Raw genomic sequence first — 20,342 nt, forward strand, 5'->3', positions numbered from 1 at the left:
GTGACTGTCAGTCCTCTAATCTGACCTCTGAGGAATCTGTGTTCCTGCAGGCCTTTTGCACCCACCTCCCTACCTCCTGGGTTACTCCACCTGCCGATGAACTTGTCCAGCTCATCGTGCAGCATGCTTGGAAGGCTCCTGATACCATCGAAGCTATTCCCCGGAGGCCAGATAAGATCTAGTCCCCTCCTGCTTCAGATCCCCATTGGTCCAAATGTCTTCCTGTGGATGCTTTGGTGGTGGTGGCCACAACACAAAAGGATCTGGCAGAAGAAGAAATCCAGACTGTCCATCCACCTAACAAAGAGTCCCGGGCCTTGGACAGAATAGAGAAGCATGACTTTGCTTCAGCGACCTTTGCTATCAGGTCCCTGAATTATATGGCACATTTCACCAGGCTTCAAAGGGATCTGGTTTCTGAGCTCTCTGAAACCTTGGCTGGTGCCATGTCTGATGAGGTCCATGACAAAGTGGCCTCTCAGCTGGCCACCATTGAATCTATATCTAACTCCTCTATGCGACTGATATCTCACGCATTAGAAGGAGCAGATACAGCAGCAGGTTCAGCTGCGGTCTTGAGACGACATGCCTGGATGCACTTGTGCAACTTCATGGAACCCTTTAAGTCTTCTTTTCTCAATGCCCCCATTGAGCCCTCCACATTGTTTGGGCCCAAAGTCAAAAGCACACTGGCCAGATGTGAACAAGATGGTAAGACTCTTTCTGCCGTAGGTGTCCATTATTCTTCCCCTCAATGTGCTTTCTCCCAAAACCAAAAGAGTGGGAAGATATGGTTCAAGAAATCTCAGGGTCCTTTCCGTGACACACAGGCCGAGTTCTCCCCCAGAGGCAGAGGGGGAAACTCACAGGGAAGACGCTCCTTTCAGGGCAGAGGGGGACTGTGTAACCAGGGTTCCAGGGATTCTTTCCCTGGTCAATCCTACCAGCGCTCCTGAAGAGCTGCCCAACTCCTTCCCTCTGGAGGTCGTTGGGGGACATTTCTCCTTGTACCCTTCTGCCCGGCTAACCATCACCACCGATTCATGGGTACAAAGGATCATAACCAGAGGTTATCATATCCCCTTTGATGTTTGTCCCATCCCTTCAAAAGATCTTCCCGATGTTCCACCAAGTCAAAGGGAAGAAGCAGCATTAGCGATAGAAAAGCTGCTAAGAAAAAGAGTCATCCAAATAGTCCCCCCAGACCAGATAGGATCTGGATTCTACTCAAGACTATTTTTAGTGCCAAAGAAAACCAGGGACTGGAGACTAATTTTGGATCTCAGTGGATTGAACAAGTTTGTGAGAGTACAAAAATTCCAGATGGTCACAATACAGTCTATCCTCCCGCTTTTGGAAAAAGATGATTGGATGTGCTCTATAGATCTTCAAGATATGTACTACCACATAAAGGTGGACAGGCCATCAAGAAGATTTCTGCACTTCCATGTGGGAGCCAGTCACTACCAGTTCAGAGTACTGCCCTTCGGACTCTCTACAGCTCCCAGAGTGTTAACAAAATGCATGGCAGTTGTCACAGCTCACTTGCGACTTCAAGGATTCCAGGTGTCTCCATACCTAGACAACTGGCTCATTTCCGCCCCCACCAGACATCTACTGGAAAAAGCCCTGGCATACTCTCTCCTTGCTGCTCAAAGGCTAGGCATAACCATAAACTGGCAGAAATCCAATCTCACCCCATCTCAGTCAACAGAATTAATAGGGATTATCTTGGACACAAAATAAATGCAGAGCTGCTCTTCCAGAGCACAGAATTTTAAGGATAAAGCAACAACTAATTCCAATCCTTTCAAAGGAAAAATCCATGGCTCACTTGGTTCTACAGCTGTTGGGTTACATGGCAGCCTCCATCACCATTGTTCCCCTGGCCAGGTTTCACATGAGGCTTCTGCAATGGCTACTGCTCACCCAATGGTATCCTTTTCAGCATCCTCTTTCAGCCATGATTTGAGTAAACCGCAGGTGCAAACAGGATTTAAATTGGTGGATGACACACAATCTCTCATAATGGTCTCACCCCTTCTCCCCCCAGCAACCCAAGGCCACAGTGACGCCTCCCTGATGGGGTGGGGGAGCTATGTCAGGGACAGACAGTCCAAGGAACTTGGTAACAACTGGAGGCCCATCTGCATATAAATGTTCTAGAGCTGAGGCCGGTGCTTCTGGTGTTGCAAGCATTCCATCCCCTGCTGCCATCTGGGACAATTGCGATTCAATCAGACAACATGGCGGTGGTCTGGTACATCAACAAGCAAGGTGGAACCAACCAAATCTTACCCCCTTTGTTGAGAGGCCATGAGGATATGGCAATAGGCGATGGCTACCAACCATTTTCTTCTAGTAACGCACATTCCCGGGAGTTCCAACGTGATAGCAGACAGACAAAGCAGGTGCATTCTTCAACCTCACGAGTGGTTCCTGAATCCCTTGATAGCGGCGGAGATCTTCCAGTGCTGGGGCCATCCTTGCTGCGACCTCTTTGAATCTCCAACCAACGACAAATGCAGCAACTAGTTTGCCCTGATTCCTCCTCCAGGACAGTCACCCAGGGATGCTCTAGTCCACGACTGGCCCTTGGGTCTTCTCTATGCATTTCACCCTTTCCCCTCATTCCCCATTTTCTGAAGAAAGCCCGGCAGTTGAAGAGCAAGGTGATCCTCATAGCACCATATTGGCCCCAACAGATTTGGTTCCCTTCCTTTGGCCTCACCTACTAGATCGACCATGGATTCTCCATCTAACCCCAGAGTTGATCTCACACCCACAGAACCTGATTCATCCCAACCTGAACAGCTTGAAGCTAACGGCTTGGCTTCTCCAATTCCCTTGATTGCCAGACAGAATGATCTTTCTTTACCAGTACGTGATATTCTCATTGCTTCTCATAAGTCTTCCGCTAGAATTACTTATCTGAGCAAGTGGAAAAGATTTACCTGTTGGCTGAAAGATAAAGAAATAGACCCCTTTTCAGCACCAGTGTTGATAATACTAGACTATCTGGCCGACCTGTTTCAATCGGGTCTATCGGCCTCTACCATTAGAGTTCATTTGGCTGCAATTTCTAATTTTCATGAGGGTGTCCAAGATTCCTCTCTTATGTCCTATAAATTGTGCAAGACCTTCATAAAAGGTGTGAATCATCTGAAGCCACCTTTTAGAGAACCTATTCAACCATGGGATTTATCATTAGTTCTACAAGCTCTGACAATGGCACCTTTCGAACCGGCCTCTTCTTGCGGCCTCAAGTATTTGTCATGGAAAACCTTGTTTTTGGTTGCTATTACTTCTGCCAGATGTATTTCTGAACTTCAAGCTTTATGTATCAAGAGTCCATACTTGATTTTTCATAGAGATAGAGTGTCTCTGAGAACTAATCCATCATTTCTGCCGAAAGTGATCTCTGAAATGTCCATAAATCAAGCCATTGAATTGCCAGTTTTCTTTCCCAATCATTCAAACAGAGGAGAGTATTGCCTACATACCCTAGATATACACAGGCAAATCCATTTTTACTTAAACAGGACTAAACCCTTTCGTAAATCTGACCAGTTATTTTTGGCCTTTTCTGGACTTGGTTTAGGATTTGCTGTTGCTAAGGTCACATTAGCTAGATGGTTGAAGGACTGCGTGACCTTTATTTACACACAACGTAATATCTCGTTGCCTACTACCATGAAAGCTCAATCAACAAGGTCGGTGGCAACTTCTGCTGCCTTCCATGCCAGAGCTTCTTTACATGACATCTGTGCAGCTGCAACTTGAGCTACACCTCATACCTTCATCAATCATTACAAATTGGATTTGGCCTCCATGGGAAGAGCATCTTTCGGTTCTATGGTGCTCAGGAATGTCCTTCCATGAGAGCCTTCCAGGAATAGAGGTAGCTGGGGACTCTGTCCCATGTGTAAGGAATGAACGAGGATTAACAATATCAGATAAAGAAGTTATGTCTTACCATAACGTTCCATCTGTATTGTTGATCCTCGTTCAGTCATTATGACACTCCCTCCTTCCCCCTCCTGTGGCTTCTAGTGGATCTCACCATCTGGTACTTTTAGATCATTTGACCAGAGGTAGCCTCTACCTTCATTTGACTTGTAAACTCAATCTGAGGTAACAGAGAGAGGGGAATTCTGGGTAAGAGTTTAGCTTGAGAGTTTGTAGCTGACGTGAGCTTGGAAGATGGCCGGCTCAGTTCCGAGGTCGGAACCGATACCCATGCGTAAGGACTGAACGAGGATCAGCAATACAGATGGAACGTTATGGTAAGACATAACTTCTTTTTCCTTTCAGCCTACACCCACCTAAAAAAAATACTGCTCAAATTAAAAGCCTTCTCTACATCAGCTGGTAATCTCCCACCTCAATATCTTAAACTCACAGGTGACTCAATTGCATATCCAATCAGCATCCTCATAAATAGATCTCTCTCAGAATCCATAGTCCCCACCATATGGAAACTATCACATATAACACCAGTTCACGAAGGAGGGCACTCCACTGAAATATCCATCTTCCACCCAATATCAGTAAAATACTGGAAGGGCGTATCCACCAACAGTTAAAGAAATGCCTACCCAAAAACAACCTGCTTACTCAAATTTAACATGGCTTCCGGCCAGGACATAGCACATCCTCAGCTCTACTATCCATTACAGAAACCATAAACAGGGCCAGAGACAAAGAATACCTTGTATCCTTAGTATTTCTGGACCTCTTTAAAGCCTTTGATATGGTTTCACATGCCTTACTGCTGGACACACTGTCCAACCTAGGCTGCACCACTACTACACTACAGTAGATTCAAAGCTATCTGCAAGATGGGAAACAAGCCATAAATTGGTCCAACCAACTATCCCCCTTCCTACATAACACTGCAGGAGTTCTTTAAGACTCCATCTTAGGATCCATATTGTTTAATATATTCACCAATAACTTACATACCTCCTCTTCCCCAGGAAAATTTAATCTGTACCTCTTGCACTCTCCCAGAGCTGCTAAACAAGACTCAGGAATCATTCACAGCTCTTTTTCTGAATCCCCCCCACAAAACAAGCATTAATCTTTCACTACAAAAATACCATGCTCGGCCCTGACCAATTCAACATACTCTCAGCTGATAAAACTATCATAGAAAGTGTTCAAGAAACTAAATTGCTAGGTGTAATTATCAGTAGCAAACCTGTCTTTGACATCCATATCCAACAAATGTAAGGAAAATGTAAAGAAATGGGCAAAAAACTATGACTTATTTATAGAAACAAACAATTCCATATTACCCTGGCAAAAACCTTTATGTTCCCCTCCCTATTTTATGGTTCTTGTATACTCACCAATCTGCAAGACTTCACCAAGACAAAAATGGAACAATGCTAAAACAAAGTTGCAAACTTTGCAAAAAAACTCCAACTAAGAAACACACCATGGTAAACCACTACATGCACTAAAATGGCTTGAACTACCAAACCAACTAACGTATATTCAATTAACTACTATATATAACCTAATCTACAAACCCACTGCCTGTCCTTCCCTAGAAAAACTTACCAAACACTACAAACCAAACAGACCACTGAGATCAGAAGTTAAGAAAAATAACTCAAAACCTTTAAACCTTCAAAAACAAAGTTAAATCTCTATATTCATACTCAGTTTCCAAACTATGGAACTCTCATAGGTTCATAGGTAGGTACTAGGCTATCGGCCCAAGGGCCTACGTAAGCCTAGCCAACAAGGTTCCCTGGCTTACGCCACCCAAGAAAGTTATTTTCCTGTGCCACTGTCGAGCAGAGACACAGAAGTGATCCCCGGGGTGTATTTCCTATTTCCCATCCACTAATCAAGATTTTTCTTGAAGAGTGCTAATGAAGAACTTTGCTTGACATAGATGGGTAGCCTGTTCCAGAGTATGGGAAGTCTCTGGGATAAGAATCTATCCCTCCAGCATGTCCTGTTTATTGTGGTGACAAGGTTTAGGTCCCTACAGTGTGTAGCTCAGAGGGATTGGGATTTATTTAGGTGTAGCATTTCCAAAAGCTCTGGGTTTGACATAGCTTTATATGTTAGGAAAGATCACCTTAGAGTAGGCGATATGCTACGGAGTAAAGCTGGAGTTTTTTGAGGCGGTCAGTGTAGGGCATTTGTTTGAGTCCAGTAATCCTCTTTGTGAGGTACTTCTGTGGCCTTTTCAGCTGCTGCAGATGTCTTGTGAGGTGCATCCCAAAAGGGACGTTGTATTCTATAATGGGCCTAATGAGTGTCGAGTAGAGGGGAACGATGACCTCTTTTTTTCCTGGATGAGAACCCTTTTATGATGAGGTGCGCCATGTAGAAGGACTTCCTGACTACTGTGGCGATGTGACTATCAAAGGAGAGACTACTGTCCACCTGGGTCCCAAGGTCTCTTATCACGCATTCTGTGTTAAGTAGATTGCTGCCTATGTGGTAGTTCATGAGTACAGAGTTTTTACCAAAGGGGATGACACTGCACTTTTTGGCATTGAGCTTGAGGCCATGGCTCTGACACCAGGCATCTGTCTCAGCGAGGCCCTTCTGTAGGATGTCCACATCATTTGGGGACTTGACTATGGCTCCTAGTTTGCAGTCATCTGCAAACTTCTTTAGCCAGAGGCCTTCTGTGTTAGCCTGTACTTTAGAGAAGTAGATGCCAAACAGGAGAGGTCCCAGGACGGAACCCTGTGGTACTCTACTTGTCACTGGTTTGAGGTCAGATTTGGAGTTTGCAACTTTTACAATGTGGGTTCTGTCAGTGAGCCAGTTGGCAACCCATCTTGTGACGTAGGGATTTATGCCTAGTGTGTTGAGTTTAGCTATAATTCCAGAATGGGGGATGGTGTTGAAAGCCTTGGCAAGGTCAAGATAGGCTGTGTGAACCACCTTACCCTCATCTACGGCTTTGGTGACTGCCTCAAAGAAGTCGATCAGGTTCAAGAGGCATGATCTGCCTTTCACAAACCCGAACTGGGTGGGATCCAGTGTTTGGAGGTTACCAATTTCTTTGTTTATGAGTTCCATGAATATGTTCCATGGCCTTGCAGACCAGGCTCATCAGGCTAATAGGTCGATAGTTCCCGGGATCAATGGTGGCTCCCCCTTTGTGGAGTGGGGTAACTGTGGCTGTGCACCATTCAGTGGGCACAAAGCCTGATGCGAGGCTATTATTGAACATGGTACTTAAGTGGGGAGCCAGTTCGTTCTGAAGTTCATGTAAAATGCAGCCTGGGATGTTGTCCGGTCCCATGGATGCTGTGTTTTTGGCTTTAGAGAGTGCAGCTTTCACCTGCGTAGTTGTGATTACAGGGACTCTGCATTCTTTCTGTATAGATATGGGCCCTTTAGGGGGTGAGGGGGGGGGTAAAGTTAGCACTGAACCTATCTGCCAGGATGTTGGTAATATCAGTTGGTTCTGTAATTTTCATGACTTTGTGCTGTAACTCAGAGCAGATCTGAGTGTTGCCATTGAGATTCTTGGCATAGCTATAGAATGCTTTGTGGTTGTCCTTGGAATTAGTGGTGATTTTATTTTCGTAACTAGCTTTGGAGGATCTTATAAGGGATCTCAGCTTCTTACTGAGGCTGACTAGGGAGCTCCTCCACTCATGGGATTTTACTCTCTTTTGCAACAGGTTTTTCCTTCTGTTGTACAGTTTGTTTATGGCAGGGAACCACCAGATTGGCTTCCTTTTTTTGGAGGATAGAATCTTGGTTCTGTTTGGGATAGCACGATCCATGCACTCATGTAAGTGCTTATAGAGTGCATTTTGTCCATCTGCATGGGTGTCATGAAGTTCACTACTTCTGTCTTAAGAAGCATGAAGTTGGCTTTGGAGAAATTTTTTACTGTGGTTTCCTTAATGGGGGATGGGGGTGGGATGTGGATATCAAGGGTGATTAGCTTATGGACGGATCGGACCAACGAGGAGTTGACTTCAGGTGTGGAACACCGGTCACTCATGTTGGTAATGACTAGGTCTAGGATATTGTTGCCCCTGGTGGGGGTGTGGATAAGTTGATCTAGGGCATTGGAGTTTATGAATTCCAGAAAGCGTTGCGCTAAGGAGTTGGTACACGAGTAGTTTTCCTAGTTAATGGTGGGGTAGTTGAAGTCGCCCATTATTAGGGTGTTTGGTTGAACCCTAATATTTTCCAGTACATCAAGAAAAGAGGAGTGGGAATCCTGGGGCATGGTGGGGGATCTGTAGCAAGCTACAATTTGGACTGCAGTTTTGCCCAGAGTTAGTTGCACTTGGATAACCTCAGATGCATTATGCTGAGCAACTAGTCTGGAGGTGTGGATATCCTTAATGAATATGGACACACCCCTGCCTTTGGTGTTTCGGTTCAGGTTACATGGCCGAAAAGTGTGGTATGAGTTATAGCCTGGTAGTGCAGGGGTGCTCTCTGGAGCCTTGAACCAGGTCTCAGTCACTGCACAGATATCGGTGTTCTCCATTTTAAGGCGTGCCTCGAGTGAGTGCATTTTGAAATTTAGACTTCTAGTTTTGAGTAGCATTACCCTTAGTTTTTGCTTGCCTGTTCCTGTTATGGTGGTGAATTTGTTACTTGAACCCTGCCTAAAAAAGGCACTATATGGGGCAGCAAGAGCCTTAGCCAGTATCCGGAATCGTAGGGGCGACAGGTGCAGGCCATCTGTGGCAAAGCATCGTGGTCTGTCGACCATGTCATCCCAAGCAGACAGATACTGGATCCCCTTAGAATGACACCAGAAGCTTAGCCAATTGTTGAAGTCAATCATTTCGTCCTTGTACTGTGGTATCATTCTGGGTGATGGCAGAATACTACCCAGGGCTAGGGTCATACCTGCCTGGGCTACTTCTCCCCTTTTCAAGATCGGAGAGCTCTTCCATGTCTCTTTTCATGTAGTCCAGGGAGGTATGTCTCAGGTCATTCACACCAACATAGACAATGACAGAGTCATATTTGTACTTATTGTGGAGTGACCTGAGTGCTTGGGTTATGTGGTGGATCCTGGCACCCAACAGGCAGCTGACAGTAAACTTCTCCTTGTTTAGCCTGGTGAGTGGGACATCAGTGTGCCTGACTATAGAGTCACCTATGACTAGTGTGTTGGGTATGTTGTTTTGCCTTATCGGCTGTGTTTGAGTGGCACACTGAGTCTGTGGGCTATGTGTCATTTGGGTTGTGTTGGGGGATGGAGGTTGCTTGTGTTTCTGCTTTGGAGGTCTCTGTTGCTAAGGCAGGTTATTATTGAGAGCCTCCGCAAATGTTTTTGAGTTTCTATGTGTGGATTTTGGTGGTGTAGACTTAGTGAGGCTATGTGATGAGTGTGTTGTGGTGCAAATGTTTACCTTTTCCTCATGACTGTCAGGTTCAGTCTTGGTTGGAGAGAGCTTTACCTCCAGTTTGGCTAGATAAGTGCATCTCTCACGGGTTGTAGTGTTGGGTGGTAGGAGGAGAGGGTTGTCTGTGTACATGAGGCAATTTCTACATTGCCTCAAGATGCCCAGATTCATCAGATAGACAGGGGAGAACACTGGGAGCTGACCCTTGGACATGCCTAAATAAAAAAATATTTTCCTCTAGATAAGTGAGGAAAGTTAGTGCAAGAGCTGTTTTTCTCAATGCCAGTGAGAAAAGTAAGTACAAAAACTGTTTTCCTCTACGTAATGAGGAATATTGAGTGCTATAGTAATTAGTAGCTTATTTAGTGCTTACAAGTTCTGAACAAGTGCTGAGCATGAATAAGCAAATTTAAGTGCTAAAACTAAGAATCTGTATCTGCACTAGATGAGTTACAGGACAGAAACAAGTGCAAATGCAGGCTTTCAAATCAGAAAGTTGCGAGAGATGGAAGATTGCCCAAACGGAAAATAACTACAAATTCTGGGCGGGAACCACTCCTTATGTGGTAGACAGGTTACCTAGTGCTTACCACTCCCACTGATATGCAAAAAGGCTTCCCTCCAACACAGAAAGGCTTGGGGGGTCTCAGAAGCTTACAAACAGTCCTGGATACAGCAAATCTGTATCTGGAACACTAGTTACAGGAAAGGTAGGAAACAGGCTTACAGTTTTTTTTTTTTTTTTTTTTTTTTTTTTATACAGAAAAGTAGCAAAAACAGTAGTAAAAACAATTCACATGCAGTGCGAGTATGTAGCAATATTAGACCACACACATTTTGAAAAAATGCAATTAAATTGAAAAGGACTAAAAGCAAGTGCAGAAAGAGTTTATTAGGTAGAATGTAGTAAAGAGATGGGACTGGGGGAGTGTCCTAGGTCAAATCTACACTGAGGCGGGCACTGCAAAAGTCTCCAAATTTAAACTACAACCCAAAAACAGGGAAGGGGGTGGGGAAGACAGTTTGAGCCACCACTAACAGTACAAACTTTAAAAAACAAAAAAAAAATATACTCATCACTGTATATTTGCAGATCGGTCTCTCAGAACAGTGAGACAACAGATTTCTAAGCAACAATTAAACTCTTACCAAACACCAGATTAACTTCTAGCCCACCACTCTTTAAAGCCTCCTTAAAAGTATATCTAAACAAGTTATGGCTATGCACAGGCTTAACCCCAGATTAATCCCCCTCTACCCTTTTCATTATCCACCTCAGACTTCTTTATCCCCCTGTATATCCCTTAACCTTGAAATCCCCATACCACTTCTCCCCTTTTCAAGAGCTTAACTGTCTCTCTTAGTCCAGAGTAAACACTACCTGACTACCAATATTCTGTCAAAGTACACTATTTTCTCTACAAGTAATCTACTATTAACTCATAGTAATGTCTTTAAAGTTAAGCTAAATCTAAGCAACTGTGCACCTTTGTGCCCTTGCACTCAACCTGTATTTAGCAAAGTCTTAACAAACCTGTACTGTGCAAAGACCTAATAAACTCTTGTCAAAATGTGAATATGTAGACTTTATATATTGCAATTCATACCAATGCCTTAGAACTAAAAGAAACCTACTAACAACTCTGCCCTTAACTGTCAAGCTGAGACTGTCTACATGGTATTTATGTAAAGTCCTAAGAAAAATGTTTATTGTAAAAGTGTAACCAATCTGTGTATGTGCATAAAATATAGTTGTGCAATGTTATATATGTAACTAAATGTATAAATGTGGAACTTTTCTCCCAGGGACTCTGAAAACTGGTTATGTCAAATAAATAACTAAATAAAAGTGGGTTTCATTTCCCTTGCTTTGATTCCAGTTCAAGGAAATAAAAGTTTTTAAAAAAGTAAAAGCAGGTTTCTGGTACCTACACAATACTGGAAATAGAGGAGGTAGTGAGAAAAGAAACCTAAGGATCGAGTTAATCTGTAGAAGAGGGTGGGGTTTTCCAAACAAAGGCAAAACAAAGTGATTTTTTTCCACAACACTCAACCTCAATTAATGACTTATACAGAGCAAATGGGCATAAGAACAAAAACAATAAAATAGTGTGTGACAAAGAGGTCACAAATGACATAAGTAAGAAATGTATGCAGTGTGACTATGCTTACTGTACAACCTTAAAAAGAATATGATGTGAATTTTTAAAGGAAGAAGTACAGGTAAAACAGGAGGCCATCCAGGAACTTGTTTCATATTGCTGTGGATGACTAATCATATTATCCAGAGACAGCATAACTTTGTTAATGACATTGAAAGTGAAAATACTGCTTAGCGTAATGGCCATCTAAACATATGCACTGTTGTGCAGGTTACTAGTCCAGAAACACCTGCATCAAAAAGTTTTAAAGTGAGGGTCTCAGACTCAAAGGACTGGATGTCTGATTGAGGTAAAAAGAAAGCTCGGTCATGCAAACCTGTACAAGAAAGTTGCATTTTCTGTATTACCTATAGCTTTATAAAAATTACTCTAAACATCTGAAAAGTTTCACAAAGCAAAACACGTGCAGCCATTTTAAGTACTACAGAGTACAGTCTCATCAGGCAGCCCATGTGAATGCTCAGTATCCAGTGGTGGACATTATCCTGCACATTATGTAACAGTACACTGTTTGCTGACCTTAATAAGGGGTACTGTTGTCGCTAGTAAGTATAAATGTGGTAGCCCTGCATGTACGCACATATTTTTTAGGCAGCGCAGCAAGTTGCAAGTAGTTATGTTCATTACTGTGGACAAGTAAACAAAACATAAATTAGTTTATAGACAGGCTAAACTTGGTAAAGTGCCTTAAGTAGCCTTGGCTATGTCCTTTCACCTAATTTCACTGGTATGCAATTTGCATTTAGATAATGAGGTAAGAAAGTTTTCTGTTTATAAAGGAAGGAATCTGTAAAATGTGAAAAACTTGTTTCACATACTCTAATCTTGCTTCAATTTTTTTAAATCTGCCATACCATAATCTAATTAAACATATATGATGTAAAGTGTTAAACATGGTTTGAAGAATGTGGAAATTGTCATATCATAGTTTGATCACTTGTATCTGATTTTAAAATAATTAATTTTGCATTAACATTGTTTTTAGAAGGAATAAATGATATGTATATTTGCAATAGCCAAAGTTAATTCGGTTGCATTATAACCTGTTTTTGAAAGGGTACAATTAAATCTGCATTTATTTGATAGCTATCTGTCCCCCCTTGCCATCTTACTGGAAATCATAATATTTTGGGACTGGATAGGAAATCAATGTAAAGACCTGGATTTCACTGAGAATCTACTCTTGATTGGTTTCTCAAGAAAATAAAAACACCATGGTACTACCAAGACAACCCAGTTCTCATCATAGCCATTCCAGGAGTTATCATGCCTTTCTACCTGCCTTCAACCTCACTCAGTCCTTTCTAATCTAGCCTATAGCCCAGACCTCCTCACAGTCTGTCTAGTGCCCTTCTCTACTGTTTTATATAATTTGCCAGGGCAGTAAACTAAAGTTCACAAGCAAGTGAACACATGGATACTAGAACCACATAGACTGTTCATTTATGTATAATGGAGTAATGTTCTTTAAATGAGCAATACATTGCTGCCATCTCATTCTTAAAAAAATGTTAAAAGGAAGAGGAGGTAGAATATGAAGTACCGAGCTAAACAACAACCATTTTCTCTTTCATCTCATTAATTTTTAGGTAAACCACAATCAGTGACTATTAGGACAATTCACAGAATCAGTAACAGATGAATTATAAATTATGACATTATAAATAAAACCTCACAGAAACAGGAATCTGTTTTATCTGACACTTATAGTAATGTATTCCCACTATGCAAGTATATTAAACAGTTCATTTTTGTAGTATTAAACTTTTTGTTTAATTTTGAACACCCTGTATCCCCTTTAGGCTTAGCAATCAAGGAAAGAGATTTTTATTTTGCCTGAAAGAAAATGAATATTTTATTTGCCCATTTCTCCCTTAACAGCTGTCTCTAATGGAAATGGTCAGAAGGAAATATCCTTTATATTTGTCACACTGTAGACAGAGGCTATTTCTGGATTGTCATATACATAACCCCACACAAAATTATATAGCAACATAAATATGGGTGCAAAAAAGGATGCATGCATTTTATGTGCGTGCATACTCTGAGACATCTGGATAGCACAGATTAGACTGAAATGGGAGGGTATCCTTCTCCAAGTATCTATTGATGTCAAGCCAACAAGGAAAAGAGGCCTCCACCTCTCTGATAAAGACTACCAACATGCTGATCACTCCTTTATTTCAGTCCACTGCTGACCAGGTGCACACAGGCCACCAATTAAACCCTGTTTGTCAAAACAAAGGGTGACTTCTCTGTCTTGATATCCTTGCTGCTAACTGTAGGTAAGTGTAGAATTTAGAAAATACATAGTTACCTGTAGTTTCATTGCTGCAAGCTCTAGGTAAATCTAGAATATTTAGAAACAAATATAGTTATATTTGGTTTCAATGACATTTCTATGGCTTTGTAACAGGAGTTTTAAAAATCCAAAGATCATTTGCTTTTTAAAACATGGTAAAGTTAAAAACATTGTGCAGCTGCTATATGAGCTAATGTGCTATGTTTACTAAAGTTTGCTAGCTGTGCAGTTTTACTCAGGTCATTAGCTTCTACCCTAAGGAAACTGGGGTATTAAAGCTGAAAGTGAACTGATTGTAAGGTACAGTGAGCACAAGTTGGTATGTTTACTGGGTACTTGACTGCAGTAAAACTGATAATTTTTTACTACAAAATTTAGTTGGGGTCTGTTCCCAGATGGGTATTGAAAATTACAGTGCTGAGCCAGAATTTCCAAAATTAGTAATAGTAATTATTTTAATAATTTAAACCATTTTTTATCCCTTTAAATTGCAGTAACATAGGGTAAGAATACTTTGCTATGGAGTTGGTGGGACCAAGTCCTTTACATGGTGAGGTGTGGGAGATGAACCACTTTAAAGGAAATGGCAGTCAAAATTTTATTTTTAGCAGCACCCATTCATTGCCATGTTTGCAGTCCTTAATCATGACTAACAAGTAACTGATCCTGTTTTTTCTTTGCCTGCTCACAAAATAAAACAAACTGATATTTTTGAAATACCGTGCACTATGTAACAAGGTGCATATATAATTAACAGGTTATTAATCTGTGCGAGAACTTGCTATGCACTGCCTGATAGTATTTTTTAGAAAGGCCACAATGCTACATGTTTGAACCAAAGCAATGGTATGTGGTATATCAGAGGTACTTCAGTAGTACAGCTTAATTGGGAGTTGTATGTCGCAGTAATAGTTTTGTGCATGATTTCAAAGCAATATTTCTTGTACTGTACATCCTTCTGATATATCAAAACAACTAATGTATGTATTAGCTGTATTTGTTTTGTACTGCTATATTCTGTTGTAAAATTCTCACTTCGTCTTTAAATAAAATGCATTTTAACACATTATTCTTGTGCTTCTAGGCGAAGGGTGATAACCAGGAAATGAGGTGTGCTTTTCTGAATAATAAAGCAGCACAAGCATTTTGGTCTTATGAGGGCTGTGAAACAGTTTATGAAGGAAGCAATGTAACCTGTCAGTGTAATCATCTGAGCAGCTTTGCTGTATTAATGGCTCTCTATGAAATTAAGGTAGGTAATGTCATTTAGACTGGTACAAAAATGTAATTTTGTTAGAGCATAATATGATGGTGTTGCATTCACATCTGGTAAACAGGTACAGTGATAGCTGTGAGGCATTCTGTTGAGCCTCACAATGAGGAAAATGTTATACATAAATTGGATATCTTCAGTTGTCTGCAGATTTATACTGATTTGTATTTTAATGCAAGCCTTCTCAAATGACTTTTTGAATCAATGTCTTAAGTGAGTCAAAAGAGTCTCCATTTTTTGGCACTATGATGTGAACGGATAACAGATGAGAGGTACATGCTCATAAAATGACAATTCTAGTGTTGCTGCCACTCACTTCCTGGGACTTGGATTCACTCCTAACCTACTGAGGCAGTTTTGTTTAGATTACGTTTCACCATCTCATTGAAGGTTCTCTGAGTACTGCAGTTACTTCAGCTATCCTAAAGATGTGCTGCTTAAAATGAATGACTGCTACAATTAACAGGTTTGGGGACAATAATGCAGAGTGTGTCTTCCCCATTCTGCCCTGTACAGGATGCTTTGACACAATGAAACTACAGTAACCTGTTTAGTAAACAAAAACAGATAAATAATGTCTTTCTGGATACAAGAAGAGTCTCTGGGAATTGGGTTAAGTTTACAGCTTATAGCTAACAGTGCAGCACTACAGTGGGATCCTAAATGTACACCAGTGATGTTGACAGACATCTGCTAAGAAAAGTACAGTTGTATAAAAATCTTACCATAATAGTAGATGCCCTTGCCTTCAATGCTGCAGTATTCTAACATATGGGATTCCCTACCAGGAAGCCCAATCCCCGGACAGTTTACCAAAGACTCCTGTTGCTTTAAATGTATGCTGAGTATAACCCAGAAGCTCCTTGCATAATGTAGGGGATGAAGGTGACATTCAGGCCTACCAAAAACAGAACTGATTGCCCCAGGAGGAACACCTGTCCAAGGAACTCAAGAGGTAACCTGTACATCCAGGAAGGCAAATAAATAAGGGGATGGAGGGAGGGAGCGAATACTGCAACAGTGAAGGCAAGGACATCTACAGTTATGGTAAGATTTTACACAACTGTACTATGTCCTTACATTCACTGCTGCAGTATTCTAACATATGGGAGCGTGCCAAAGCTGAAAAGGAAACTTGGGAGGGGAAAGGAACAGAAGAGTCCCCTAAAAGGCCTGAAGAACTGAACTAGCAAAACCAGACGTAGCTCTAGAGATTTCATCCAATTTGTAGTGCTTGTTAAAGATATGCACAGAAGTCCATGTAGCTGCTGCAAGAATATAATTAGTATCTAAGCCTTTGAAAAAAGCACCAGAAGAAGCCACAGCTGTAGTAGAATGAGACTTAATTGAAGAAGGAAGGCTCTTGCTATGAAAAGTGTAACAAAAGGAAATAGCCTTTGAAATTCAAGAATAAATAGTTTGCTTGGATACAGCAAGTCCGAAAGATCTAGGATGAAAAGAAACAAATAAATGATCAGATTTTCTAATAGCATTAGTCAAATCCAAATAAAGCCTAAGTTGCCTATGCATGTCCAAATTATGCAGCACCCTCTCACTGTCAGTTTCTGGAGAGGGGCAAAAGTAGGCAGATTAATAGACTTATTATGTGATAGCTCATTAACCACCTTTGACATAAAACAAGGGTTAGTGCATAAGGGCACTTTGTCCTCATGAAAAATCAAATAGGAGTACAAGCCATAAAGGCCTGCAACTCAGACAGCCATCTGGCAGAAGTAAGAGCTAAGAAAAGAACAGTCATCCAGGAACAATGTTGCAAGAAGCTGAAGCAGCAGGCTCAAAGGGAGCTTGTGTCGACTTCTCCAAAACAGAATTAAGATCCCAAGGAGGAGGAACTGGCTTCCTGGGAGATCTAATATTAAGAACACCTTTAAGAAATTGTTTCACCTCAAATCTAGTAGCTAAAGGAACAGAAAAAAAGCAGACAAGCATATATAGCTAATAGGTGGGTCTTAACAGAAGACTAGGCCAAACCAGCATTGAGCAACTCACACAAATAAGAGAGAACCAAAGGAACATCCACAGTAAGTGGATCCATGTTATGAGATAGTCACCAAAAAGAAAACATCTTCCATTTGTCTAAGTAGGATTTCCTAGTAGTAGGTTTCCTGGCCTCCTGCGGGACTTGCAGCATATCCTGAGAAAAAAAGTGTCTATGAAGAATCAAAATCCTATCACCCAGTATCAGTTGAAGCATGGACAGGTGGACATCCCTTATCTTGTGTGATTAGATCCATTCTGTGAGGTAACTTGTAATGATTTCCCCTGGCTAGATGCAGAAGAAGAGGGAACCAGTGCTGTTGCAGCCAAAAAGGAGTAACCAACAAGATTTTGGGATTACCATGTTGAATTTTGAACAGGACTTTCAGAATGAGAGGAAGGGGAGAGAATGCATACAAAAGTCTGTATCCAAGAAAATAAGAGGGTGTTCACCTTCCATTCCAGAGGATCCAGTACTCTGGCATAAAACAGAGAAAATTGCCTGTTTAGAGGGGAGGCAAAAAGATCCACTTAAGGAGTACCCCACTGTTGGATAATGTCCAGAAACACATCCCTGTGAAGCATCTATTCATGGGATTGAGTTAAGGACCTGCTCAGTGTCTGCCACAGTGTTCTGACTGGAAGGGATATAAATACCCTGAAGAGTCACTAGATACTTGACAGCAAGATCCCATACCAGAAGTGCCAACTGGTAAAGAAGATAAGATCTCATTCCTCCTTTTTGTTGATATACCATATCACTGTGGTATTGTCTGTGAAAACATTGAGAGGCCCTGGAGACAAAGAGACTGAAAGGCCTGAAGAGCCAGCAGAAGAGCTCTCATCTCTTTGACATTGATGTGCTCCATCTGCTGATGAGGTGACCATGCCCTCTATACCTTTAGGGAGCCAATTGTCACCCTCAATCCCATGTTTGAAGTGTCTGCGAACAATTCCTGAGAGGGAAGAGGGGGATGAAAAGGGACCCTGGATTCACAGACAACTGCTGAATTCACCAGTGAAGTTCCTGTCTGAGACAAGTAAGAAAAGGAACTACAAAGTCTAGAAGATGTGCATGTTGAAGCCACCCTGGCTTCAGAAACCACTAAAGCTTTCTCTTGTAAAGTTTGACCAGAGGGAGCATTGGAATGATGGATGCCATGAAACCCAGAGCCTCAGAAACTTCCTGGTGGTAACGTAAACCAGAGGAAGAAGAGTGTGAAAGAAAGAAATTAGAGTTAAGGCCTTCGGAGGGGGCAGGGATGTAAGCACTGGCACTGTCTGAATCCTGCAACCCAGAAAAACATGATCCGAGAAGGAGTTACAGACTTTTTGAAATTTTTAGTGAACCCCTGGCTCTGAAGAAGGGAAATGGCAAAATGAAGATTTTGCAAGAGTGTCTCTGGAGAGGACACCTAAATCAACAGCTCATCCAAGTAAGGAAATATTTGGATCCCTTGAAGCCTGCAAAAAGCAATCACAGGAACTAGGCATTTGGTGAACACACTTGGATGGTGGGAAGGCCAACAGCCAAAGCAGAAAGCTGAAAATGCCAGGAAGCAATAGAGAAATGCAAAAACTTCCTGAGAAGAGGATGGATCGGAATATGGAGATAACCATCCTTGAGATCCAAAGATACCATATAGTTCTGAGGGAGCAAGAGAGGAAACATAATCTAAAGGGACAGCATCCAAAAGGAAGGCACTTTTAGAAAAGTGTTGAGATGAGAGAGTTCTAGAATAGATCTCCAAATACCCTCTTTTCTGGTTACTAGAAACAGTCTGGAGTAGAACCATTTCCCCTTTTAGGACACAGGCACCTCTTGAATATTACCCTGAGTCAAGAGATTTTGAAGAACCTCTGGTAAAAAGGGAAGTTGTTCCAGAGGAGGATGAGGAATATCCATAAAAGGAGGATGGTATTTCCACACTGTGAAGACCCCTGATGAATAATCCACAGAACCCAAGAATCCAGAGTGATCTGAAGCCAAACAGGAAGAGAAAGAGAAAGGATAAGAGAAAGAGGAATGTGACTGGAAATAGATGTATAGTCATACAGGGCCTAGTTTGTCCAGAAAGAAAGGCTTTGGTGTTCCTGAAAACTGAGTAACTTTAGCAGAAGGAGGCCTTTTGCCATGCTTCTTACCATTAGTAGAAGGGTGGGATTGCCTACAAACAAAGGCAGGCTTAGTGGGGTTGTTTATCTGAAATTTAGGCACAGGAGAAACAAAAGCATGTTTAAGCTCTTGTAAGGCCTTACCCTTATCCTGAACAACTAACAAACCAGACGGGGCTTCCCCAAACAGAAGTTTAGAATCCAGAGAAGCATCCATCAATTTAGCTTTAATATCATCAGGTAGAGGTTGATGTCTAAGCCAAGAATACCTCCTTATAACTACCAAAACAGCAGCCCTAGAAGAATCATCTGCCATATCATAGCTACATTTAATAGGATGACAAAAGACTTGAGAGGAAGTCCCTAGCAAGAAAAAAAAAAGAGGTTTTACCCTCAGAGTCTGGAAAATCAGAAATAAGTTGACAGGCCTGAGCAAGAAGAGCCAACACATACTTATTCATAGTTGTTTGATAATTAAGATCTCTAAAAGCTAGGTGAGGAGAAGTATAAACCTTTTTTACCCAGACTTTCCATTGTTCTGGTGTCCTTGTCAGAAGGCAATAACTTTGATGAAGGAAGCAGTTGAAATGGCTTATCAGAGGCTACAGACAGAGGGGTCAGTGGTAGGACACTTATGTAAAGCATAACAATCCTCAGGCACCCTACAAAACTTGTCAGGGTTCTTAAAATCAGGAGGGAGAGAACCAGGTGCATGGCAGTCATTGGAAAAAGCATCCAGCAAAGCAGCCAGAACAGGTGGAATATGCATAGGTTTAGGAGATTCTAACTGTAGCAACTCAGTACCTCCTATGAATATCAGAGACCTGAGCACAATCCCACTTAAAAAAAGTCCATCATCCTAGAGAGTGTGTCACCAAAGGAAATTTCCTCCAAAGGAACATCAGGACTAATTGATTCTGCCTCCTCTGACCCAAAGTCCAAAGGAGAAGGAATTTGAGTAGAATAAGTCAGGGATTACTCAGGAGAATCCGACTAATCCTCAGAAGAATCCTGTTCTCTAGCCCTTTTAAGGGGAGTAGAGGACCAAGGAGGAGCAGGAACTGAAACCCCTTGAGGAGGCTTTAAGGACATTAAGGCAGTGAATAACCCCGAAAATGATAAGGAGC

General features: G+C 41.8%; 1 protein-coding gene across 1 annotated transcript in view; it reads left to right on the plus strand.

Moving 5' to 3' along the window:
- Positions 1-20,342, plus strand: part of LOC122810735 (adhesion G protein-coupled receptor E5-like) — a 236,977-nt gene that overhangs the window by 58,619 nt on the left and 158,016 nt on the right. Inside the window, exon 4 of the mRNA XM_044082298.1 lies at positions 14,914-15,081. Coding sequence (XP_043938233.1) covers positions 14,914-15,081 — 168 coding nt within the window. The remainder of the gene's footprint in view (positions 1-14,913; positions 15,082-20,342) is intronic.

The sequence above is a fragment of the Protopterus annectens genome, chromosome 9.part0 (genome assembly GCF_019279795.1).
Source record: "Protopterus annectens isolate FY-2018-M chromosome 9.part0, PAN1.0, whole genome shotgun sequence".
Classification (NCBI taxonomy): Eukaryota; Metazoa; Chordata; order Ceratodontiformes; family Protopteridae; genus Protopterus; species Protopterus annectens.